The sequence below is a fragment of the Anarrhichthys ocellatus genome, unplaced genomic scaffold (assembly GCF_004355925.1).
Source record: "Anarrhichthys ocellatus isolate YVR2014 unplaced genomic scaffold, GSC_Weel_1.0 scaffold26, whole genome shotgun sequence".
Classification (NCBI taxonomy): Eukaryota; Metazoa; Chordata; class Actinopteri; order Perciformes; family Anarhichadidae; genus Anarrhichthys; species Anarrhichthys ocellatus.
The window spans coordinates 4373168-4383886 of NW_022280056.1; the positions used below are offsets into that span (position 1 = coordinate 4373168).

At 43.0% G+C, this 10719-nt stretch overlaps 1 protein-coding gene across 2 annotated transcripts in view; it reads right to left on the reverse strand.

Annotated features, from left to right (window-relative positions):
• LOC116391577 (interaptin-like) overlaps positions 1-10719 on the reverse strand; it is a 24506-nt gene that overhangs the window by 11116 nt on the left and 2671 nt on the right. The window contains exons 2-14 of one of the 2 annotated variants that reach the window (XM_031862312.1): positions 7286-7384; positions 6372-6428; positions 6220-6288; positions 6042-6131; positions 5851-5960; positions 4868-5378; positions 4665-4757; positions 2409-4571; positions 1636-1783; positions 1202-1319; positions 944-1103; positions 646-747; positions 279-365 (exon numbers count right to left, since the gene is read on the reverse strand). In XM_031862312.1, coding sequence (XP_031718172.1) covers positions 279-365; positions 646-747; positions 944-1103; positions 1202-1319; positions 1636-1783; positions 2409-4571; positions 4665-4757; positions 4868-5378; positions 5851-5960; positions 6042-6131; positions 6220-6288; positions 6372-6428; positions 7286-7384 — 3807 coding nt within the window. Of the gene's footprint in view, positions 1-278; positions 366-645; positions 748-943; positions 1104-1201; positions 1320-1635; positions 1784-2408; positions 4572-4664; positions 4758-4867; positions 5379-5850; positions 5961-6041; positions 6132-6219; positions 6289-6371; positions 6429-7285; positions 10711-10719 lie in introns of those variants that run through there. The other variant, XM_031862311.1, reaches the window with a different exon arrangement.

The window sequence follows — 10719 nt, forward strand, 5'->3', positions numbered from 1 at the left end:
ATATATATACACACATATACATATATATATATACACATATACATATATACACATATACACATATACACATATACACATATACACATATACATATATATATATACACATATACATATATACATATACATATACATATACATATACACACATATACATATATACATATACATATACATATACATATACATACACACACACACACACCACGGTCACTTCTTCTCTTTTTGGTTCACAGATGTTATTTATGACTCCAGCAGCTGTCCGTGTGTGATTCTCACCCTCTGTGCCGACTGCAGGTCGTCCCTCAGAGACGTGATCTCCTGCTTCAGACACTGAACCTCAGACTCCTTCACTCGGAGGGTGATCTGAGACAAAATCAAACAATCAGCTTCACATCTTTCGAAAAATAAATGATGTAAAGAATCAAAGTAAAAAATTCAACTAAAATACAACAAAGAGTAAAAATATAAAGTATGTAAGAAGTGATACTGACACCAGTGCCTGATGGAAAAGTAATATTAAGCACGATATTAAGAGAGATAATGTCAATGACATTGAACAAGTAGTAGAAAGTCTTATTGCACACAGATTACTGAGAGTGATATTGCACATGCTGTGGTTATTATTGACATATTATTGACGTACCTCCATCTCGTACACGTCCATCCCCTGACTGAGCGGCAGGGCATCCTGCTTGGCCAGAGAACAGAGTCGGGTGATCTCTGCTGCGAGGTGACCGCTCAGCTCCTGGACGACAGAAACAAAACCACAATGAGGCCTCTTACTTAATGACAATAATAATCTGAAATATACCGTAATAACATATAATTCTCTCTTTAATCGAGGCACTGGGAGTAGTTTTACACCCTGGGTGTCTGCAGGTGGTAACTGTGTAGGAGAACAAGTCTGTAATGTATTAAAGGAGGCGTATCGGAGCTCTCGCCTGGTTTCTGGTCCTCAGGTCCTGGTTCTCCTGCTGGCACTGACACAAGGCCTTCCTCTCAGCATCCACAGCCTGGACCAGATGTCCGTTCTCCAGACACTTCAGAGAGAACTGCTGGGACAAAACCTCCAGCTCCCGCTGGTACGACGCCAGCTCCTCACTTCACAAACACAGAGACATTCGATCTGAAGATCAACGTTCCATAAGAACACGTTAAACCCCACGAGACGCCCAAATGATGAGGTTTAGAAGACGCACCTGTGCTGTCTGTATACGTCCTCCAGGTGAGTGTTTCCTGTGCTGTTCTGGGACTGACATCTCTTCTGCACCTCCTTCTCCAGCTCCAGCCGCTGAGCGTTCTTGATGGCTTCGATGGCTGAAACAAGATTTTATGATTATTAAAGATTCATATGTTGAATATCAGAAGCAGCTTGACACATGAACACATTCTGTAAAGTTTGATAATGGTGATAATAAACATGTCAAACTCTTTACAAATGTTATTTTTACCATCGAAATACATTCATATTAAATCTTTTCAAGTAATCAATTGTTTTACCTTTAAATATTTAATAATGTTAAGAACACGAGAGTTAAAGCTGAAGGAGACTCAACAGCTCGATGGGTTTAATTCTTCCTTATAGGCAGATTTTCAAAATAAAAGTGAGGAGTGATGAGAGTGCCTTGCTCACCGGTTGCAGTAGCAGCGCCCTCCTCCTCCAGCAGTCCGTCTCTCTCCACCAGGAGGCGCTCCACTTTCTGTTGGTGTTGATGCTGCAGTTCCTCCACCACCTTCAGGTGCGACACCTCCATGGAGGCGAAGCCGCGCTCACACGTCGCCTGGAGACGTTCACACGACTCACAAACTCAATACATAAACTTCAGCATGTTACACATAAAACATGTTAATCTGTCAGATATCTATCACAGCCGCCACTCAGGAAAGTGTAAACACACAATATGTCATTTTCTCTCAATGAAAACAATAAAATGAAAGAGTTTGGTGATGTCATGAAGTATTAATTTGAAGAACTCAAATATCCAAAAATCAAACTACGTTAAATGAGTTAAAAGACGTTTTAAGTTTAGGACCCTCGTACGGCGAAATATAAATTTAATATCTCATAATTAATTAGACTATTGGAAGCAAAATGTAATGATTGATTCTCCATATAAAGATATAAAGATATAGTAATATGAAATTACATAAACTGTGATAGAGAACGTTATTGAACTCTTTTATCTTTATGTTTCAGGCCGTCATTGGTTTCCATCACTTTTCTCTGTGGTATTAAAGTTAACTCACTGACGCTGCACCTATTGATTATTTTCTATGATGTGTAAAGTGGGTGGAGCTCCCCTTTAATAAAATAAGTGAGTCCGGTCTGAAGAAGATCAAATGATCCTTGAATAAGTTCAAACTTTAATCTGAGGTCATAACGTTTATGTTAACCGCTCCTCTTACCTTCAGCTTTTCCATCTCTGTCTCGTGTTGCGTCTGAACAGAACTCATTTTCCCATCAAGCTCTTCTTTCACCTCCTCCGCCATGACGGCCAGCTGCTCCTCCAGCTCCTCCACTCTCCTCCTCAGCACTGAAACTTGCTCCGTCTCTACGTCCAAAGGATCCGTTTCCTTGTGCGTCGCTTCACTTTCCTCTGTGTTTCCTTCTGCCGTCTCCTGGATCTCCAGCTGACCTTCCAGGCTCTCGGCCTCTTCCTCCCCAGTTTCACCTGTAACACTTCCATCTACGACCTGTAACTTAACATCTGTGTCCTGTGGGTAAGCTTCTTCTGTCTGACAACAGCTGTTCATCGTATCGCCCAAAGACGACGACGACTGCTGTGCTTCTAAGTCTGACATTCTTGCTCTCAGCTCCCTGTTTTCCTCCATCAAGGCAACACAGTTGCTGCAGACGAGAGAAGAAGTGAGTTCCTGTTTGGTTTCTTCTAGTCGCCTCTCGTACTTTGACTGAAGTCTGCTTAAATGACAGCAGTGCAAGGCCTCCGTTGCTGCAGAGTGAATGAAACCAGACCAGGGGTGCCGGTCGGAGAGCCGGTCGGCCGCCAGCTGCAGTTTGTCGTGGGCCGAGGTGCCGACCGAGGAGGCGAGGTGGTTCAGCAAAGAGATCTTCACCTGTGTGGCGCTTCTGAAATACTCCATCTCATATAGCTGGTTGTTGAAATCAACCATCTGGTTGGTTTCTGTCTCACTTGCAATATTCCAAATAATGTCCAGTTGTTTCACACCGTTGTCGGTGCACGTCTCAGAGAGCAGGCGATGCCCTAACAGCAGCATTTGTTTCTCCACCATCATACGTTCCGTCACCTCACTAAGAAGCTCTTCCACAGGTTCCTCCTCACGAAGCTCAGACGGATTCACCTTCAGTTTGTCGAGCAGAAAACCCCAAAACTCTTCCTCCCACCTCAGCTGACTCTCCACTGTGGCCGTCGTCTCTTCCTCCGTTCTCAAACCAACATCAAACTTGTTCATCACCTCCAGTAACTTCTCCAAAGCTTTCAACCTCATGACCATCCCGTCTATCACTTGCCGGATCCTTTCTTCACCAGAAGCACATCCGTTGCTCTCTCCATCTTTCAGCTTCTCCTTCTCCAACTCTTGATTCAGCCTCCTGACGTCGGCCTCGGCCTCGGCGGCTGTTTCATTGCATCGTTTCTCAGCTTCCCTCAGCTCTGCGTTCTGCGTGCGGAGCTCCCTGCAGGTGAGCTCTGATTGGTCGAGCTTCCTCTCCAGCTCCGTCAGCTTGGCCTCTGTGGCCTCGAAACACCGGAGCAGGTATCCTTTATTCTCCTGTCCTGTTTCTTCTGTTTCTTTCGGGACGTTCAGCTGCAGCAGCGCCTCCATCTCCCTCAGATTCTCCTCCAGGGAGGCGATCACGGTTTGGGCCTCCAGGAGCTGCCGGTCTCTGGAGCTCAGCTCGCTCTCCAGATCTTCCAGCCTGGTTTGTCCCAGCTGTTCCACTTCAGGGAGGTGATGGGGTTCGGTGTACCTGCTGCTGAGCTCTGCTTTCAGTCTCTCTATCTCACGGTCGGCCTCAGTCAGCTGGTTCAGCATCTCCTGGTTGCGTTGGTTGAGAGCCTCGTTCTGGCTGGTGAGCAGCTCCACCTCTTGGGAGAGCCTCCTCACCGTCGCCTGGTCTGGAGGTGAATGTAGCTCCACACAGCAGCCGAGCGAGTCGTCGTCGTCTCCCTCTGAAGGCGTCTCCAGAATTAATGAACTAAATTCACCGTTATGTATTTGTGTTTCCGAGCTGGGAACTTGCTCACGGTCGCCTCTGTCCAGCTGATTCTGGTGGTTGACTGTTTGTCCGTCGCTCTGAGAGAATAACAGTTGTTTCTCTGATGTAGGTGATAATAATAAAGGTGTGTCTTCTGTCTCAGGAAGCAAATCACCCAGTTCCTGGAAGTTGCCCTCCGCATCGTGCAGCCAGATGCTGGGCGTCTCAGGCGTTAGTGAAGGCGACTCGAAGCTGAGCTGCTCCTGCATGTTGATGAGGTTCTCTCTGGTTTCTTTGCACACATCCTTCAGGGTCTGCGTGCTGCCGTTCAACGGCTTCTCATTTGTGTCCGATGGGCAAAAATCTGCTTCGGGAGTCAGAGGAGGGTCCAGCTGAGAAAGACAACAGAGAAACGGAGACATAAAGAAGCATAAGCGACCACACGGGTATCAAACACCGAGAAGAAAGCGAGTAGCTGAGCGAACCTGCAGCGTATGAAATCCCGCTGTACTCAGCTGAGCCTCCAGATCCAGTCTGTGACGCTCCGACTCGACCAGCTGAGCCTTCAGATCCTCCACCTTCAACAGAAAACCAGTTTGTATAAAAAGCTTCTCACGTTTCTGTAGCTACAGTATAATTATCTGTTATCTATATTGTTATGAGTTGAAGCCAGACGCGAGGCACTCACCCCCTTCCTGTAGCCGTCCAGCAGCTTCTCGGCCTCCACAGAGTCTTTGTCGTCGGTGATCAGCGGGACGTTTCTCTCCAGTCTGAACACCGTCTTCTCCACCAGCTTCCAGCACTCTTCGATCTCTTCTTCCACTTTCTGCTGAGATTTGGGACTCAGCGCTCTGACGCCGCCGTCTGCTGCTGTACCTCCGATCACCTCCCAACCCAGAGGGAAGCCCAGCATGCTCTCGTACCTCCTCCTCCTCTCCTCCCTCCTCTTCCTCCTCTCCAGCTCCCCGAACTCCAGCGAGCACAGAGCTCTGGTCCTCTGAGGATCCAGAGTGCGTTTGCTCTGCGGCCTGAACTCGGCCCAGTCGAAGGTTTTGTAGCGTCCCTCTCGCCGTCTCTCCATCACGGTCCTGTGTTTGGGGTGAGGGTCTCTCTCTGTGGAGACGTCAGCGGAGTCCTGAGTCACATCTGGTTTGGGGAGAGCTTCGGGGGGGCTGCAGGAGACGTGGTGGCTGGGTAAACTGCAGAAAACACGGAGGTATGTTTAGATGGAGAACAGGAAAACATGGAAATGTCGAGAAATTCATTTTTATAAGTAACTGTTAAAAATGTGAGGATTTTCTACTTTTCACTGTCTTATATCAGAGTAAATTAAACATCTTTGGGTTTTGGACTACTGGTCGGACAAAACAAGTTATTTCAAGACGTTTACTTTTAATACTTTAAGTAAATGTATCTGATAATACTTGAGTACTTCTATTTAAGTAAGAATCTGAATAAAGTATTTCTACATTGATGTGTTGGTACTTTCATATAAGACCTTAGAACTTCTTCCCTGATTGGTTTCAAAATACGCAGATTTCTTTTTCTATTTATAATAAAAACGATTAAATGTCTTTAGGTTTAATTAAACTGACATCGAAGGCTGGCTACATTATGACTGCTTTAGGATGTTACATGTCATTATAACACTAAAAGAGTGTTTAAATGTACCTGGCCACATCCGGGGCTCCAGCTGGACGAACGCTTTTCATCAGAGCCTGGATCCAGTTCCTCCGTATCCCTGAAGTCATCGCTGACAACGTGAAGACGCCCTTTGGGGTCTAAAACAAACATTTTACTTACTTTAATGTTGATGCAGAGGAAACATATTTGCATGTTTAGAGTAGGAACTGTTTTCTTACATAGATCTGAAAGCCATAGTTCCTCTGCACCTGGTACTCAGACACACTATAACACTTCGTCAGGTCGATTTCTCCTTCCAGATCTGAAGCCTGAAAAAAGAGAGAAAAAGACGTTTGAGAATTATAAATTAAACACTTCTTATTTGTTTTCTATATAAAATAACTAATATTAAAATACCTCCTCAGCTACGGAGTCCTTGTAGCACCTCAGACTGTCCATCGACAGCACAAACCAATATTTCTTCCACTAGAACCGAAACACAAACAAGATGTTTACAAATCATTCAAATCAAGAACTTAAGTTTAGTTTCGGACACTTCAAATGTTTACCTGCTCATTTTCATCCAATTTCACCATCCAGCCTTTTTTGAAGTTTAATAAATCTGGCTGTAAAGAAAACACAAAGTTAACACGTTTACTGTTAACAACAATAATCAGACTTGTGTGTCAGTGCAGCAGCTCAAAGGTTTGGTTAATTTGTGTTACTTTGTGAAACCAAACTTAACTTTGTTTATTGAGAAATAAATGTAATATAAGTGATGCAAGGTTACGTTTATAACGAGGAATGTAGCTTTAATGTTTGTAATTGTAGTTCATATTCATATTTTAACTTCAAGTTTTAAGTTTTAAATATGTGAAACTTTTTATCTTTTCATGTTTGCAAGCAGTGAAGAAAAGTACTTTACTCAAGCACAAGTTTAAGGTACTTATACTTAAGTATTCTTTGCTCTCTTATACATCACCTCAGTACTTTTTACAAAACTTAATATTTCTCACAGTTACTATTTTCACTATTTCTACAAATCAAACAATCGATCGATTAATGGAGAAAATAATCAGCAGATTAATTAATAATGAAAATAATCGTTCATCAGTAATAATAATCTAATGATAGAATATATAATAATAGAACAGACACAGTTTTATGATTTTAACTACATGTTAATACTTTTATTTGTGTTTTCTTGTTTTCACAGTGTGGTATTATTACTTCCACTGAAGTAAAAGGATGTGAATACTTCCTCCACCACAGATTTGGTCTCTTCTCTGAACTATTGGACGTGTAATGAGCTGCACGGCCTCTAGGTGTCGCTGTCGCGGCAGCCATGTTTTATATCTGAGACGTAGTTTAAAGAGGTTACGTCTCACCGCTCCACGCCTTTGATGCAGCCACAAATAATTAGTTTGAAGTTTGTTGAAGAACGAATCACGAGTGAAAAACCTGGTTCTGTTTGGTGTCTCACCGTCATGGCGGTGTCAGAAGTCCTGCGGTCCAGAGACTTGGCTCTTCTCTGGGGCGGGGGGGCGCTGAGCTGGGCTATGTCTCCACACGACTGGAGCTTCTGTGGGAGGCAAAAACAAAAATAAATCATATGATAACAACTCCAAAGTTTGTTTTTTATCTGAAGACGTGAGGTGTTTTCTGAATCAGTGTGTGTGTGTGTGTGTGTAGGTGTGTGTAGGTGTGTGTGTGTGTGTGTGTGTGGCCTGCATTCCATCAAGCAGAGTAACCGATAGTCTGGATCCTTGGCAGAGACGTCAGCTGTAAGGATTAGGCCCGGCTGCAGAGCACCGCGGGGAGCCCAACAGGCTTTTCTACACTGCCTGTTAAACTCTTACTCACATCGACACCCGGCTGCTCACGGATGACTGCATTCGGCTGAGTGGAATGCATGAAAAGGTTGTTTATCTGAAACTTTGAGGCTTTTTGTGTTGAAAATGATGCTACAAGTCGAGATCCCCGCGTGCTTCTTCATGTTTCATGCTGCACGTATCTCTTTAAAGTCTGAATTACAGCATTAAATAAAACAACGGTACGTTTTTGTTTCTTTTGTTTACTTGAAAAGATCCATTCTTCCCTCTTATATACTTGATTCAACGGGGGAAAAGTGACCACTTTGAACGTGACAGAACATTCCTTGTGTTTTTCTTTTCCTGGCATTTAAATTGAAAACCATCCAACACACGGAGGAACACGGCGCTCCGGGCTGCACCGATCTCTTTCTTCTTCTTCTTCTTCTTCTTCTTCTTCTCAAACAATCGCTGACCGCTGCAGACAGAGCCTGTCCTCTGTTTGGTGAAGAAGCCTCTCAATGCTGGAGGGGGAGGAGGGGGAGGCTGTCTTGTGAATCTGGGCTCTGAGGCCTGAATGAACTCCGGACCGGCTCTTTTGACCTTCTCCTGGCTACCAAAACAAATGCTCCCAAAGACACATAAATCCTCACATGGGATAAAATGTGCTGCCGAGTGTATTTAAAGGGCAAATCCTCTGGAATGAGCTCCTCTGTTTAATGAAAGATTAACAGCTGCCTCAGTGGTGACCATCTGGGTCAAAATAAATGTACCGTCTTCTACGTCAAAAAGAGAAAAGTAAACCTCTCACTGTTTCATAAAAGAGTCACGTCTGGTTTATTTCATTTAATTTCTTTCAAACACTTAATAAACATCAAGCACGTGAAGAAAACAGACGCGTTAAGACTAAACTGCATATTTAAAGACATAAGATGGAGAATAAAATATGAAATCAAAGCCCAGGAGAACTTTTGGCTTCATGTTTTAGGTCAGCGGTGTGAGCTCTGACTCCTCTAACATCGCTGATCCTCCACAACTGGTATCACAAACATGTTTTAATACCTCGCACGGCAGCTGGATTCTCACAATATCACGAGATCACATGAGCATTGTGGGTAAATCCGTCTAGTCAGGCTTCTGGGAACGTGTTTGTGTAAAAACCACAGAGTCCGGTGAGAGGTCACTGGAAGCTACTGGGATGGTTCAGGTGTGTGAGATACGAGACACAGAGAGGAGACTGACTGTTCAAAACAAAAATGGCGTTTCCTGAAGAGGTTAGCGTCGATGCTGCATTAGCATCAGTTATATCAGAGCTGGAGAGTATTTCAAAGAACGATGGAAAATATGCTTTCACTCTTCTCCCAGCTGGCTTTGATAAGAGTTTGATTGACAGGCGGTTCAACCAATCACACGCCTAGTATTTCTTTAACGCGCCGGCCCTTTTCCAGACAGTTTCCAACAATGACTTCTTAGATGGTTCTGTGAGACAAACCATCTGGTGCGTCACGTTAAATGTTTCATGAAGCAAGATTACCAGTTAAACCAGACTTGTTTAAGTAAGTCAGGCAGATTTTCTGGAAATTCTGTTTCATAAAGGAGGTTTAAAAAAGTCTTTCCGTCAGAGGTTGACACTTAATTGCATGATTGAAATCTGAAGTCATATCTTTTTCAATCTAAAAGTCAACATATTGTTTGTTTTTAAAATGGCTGCATTTAAAATAAAACTGACAAACAGCTTTGACTTGATGCTGCAGCCTCATTGTGAGAAACATTTGTTCTATCTTTAAATGTCACCACATCAAATTACAGAACCATAAACCAAGAAATCTATTTATTTACACTTTATTTGCACCATATGGACGCTGTAATGTCACTTATCAAAAGCAAGTAACAGTTCAATTAAGAGAGAACTTATCGGAAACAAAGGTCATTATTTACTTAATTTTACTTATTCAAGTTGTTTCATAGTAATCTTATGCATCTTTGATTTTCAGCACTAATTATATAAAGAAAGTTCACATAATAAATAACAGCTGACTTGAGTTCATCTCTACTTCTGAGAGTCGGAGATCTCTGCTGACACACGACTCTGTTAGTTTGTTCACGGAGTGATTTTGTTCTCCAAATTAAACTGAGTTAAGCCCAAAGATAGCGATTAACCCACTGATCAAGGTTCAAGCTCCAGCTGTATTTTCATTATACAATACAGGATTACACAATGAAATGCAGCTGCACCGACTCCATATTACACACAGAACATCTATAAACAGAAGAAATAAAAGGAAAACTAAACTGTAAAAAGATATATATTTACGTATATAAGTACATATAAATATGTGAAATATCTTCATCTGTAACTGACCTTGCTTTGCAGTAAATGCTTCTTTTGTAAATGTTTCTTTATTAACTTTTATGTAATTATTGTTTTTTAATTACTTATTTAGGTCCTGTGTCAGGAAATGTCCTGTTTTGTGACAAAATGACAAATTTAATTTAAAAAGAACTATGTGCAATATTAATGTAATATGTAAGTTATGGTGCAGAAAGACGCTAAGAAGAAGTGGGAATGAGATCAAAGGTCTTGCTTCTTATACACAGTTTCCTGAAGATAAGCCTGACTTACTGAAGTAAACCTGGTTTAACTGGTAATCTTTATACTTCATGTTTGTGTGTTTGTTAACACTGTCGCACACAGACAGACACCCGTTAACGTCTCCTCGCCTCCTTAATCACTAGGGTCTAGCCCGACAGCACACAGTGACTATCATTCACAAACAGATGTGCACTTGGAGGAGGCACGACTCTGTGCGAGTTTATCAGGTTCAGTAAATACAGACCGTCATGTGAGTTATTTTGTTGAGAGTTCCCAACATTACACTGAGTCTTGTTTAATATCTGAGGAATCCGGGGAAAAAGTCTGACAGGAACGCCGTCCCCCAGATTACAAAACACACAAAGCAGGCGTGCTGAACAGCTTCGGGGCATCAAAACCAGTTCTGTTCGCAAACAAAATGCAGCTCTGAGTGAATCACCGCCTCTCTCCCACCTGCTGACACATGCAGCCCCTCTCACACACACACACACACACACACACACACACACACAC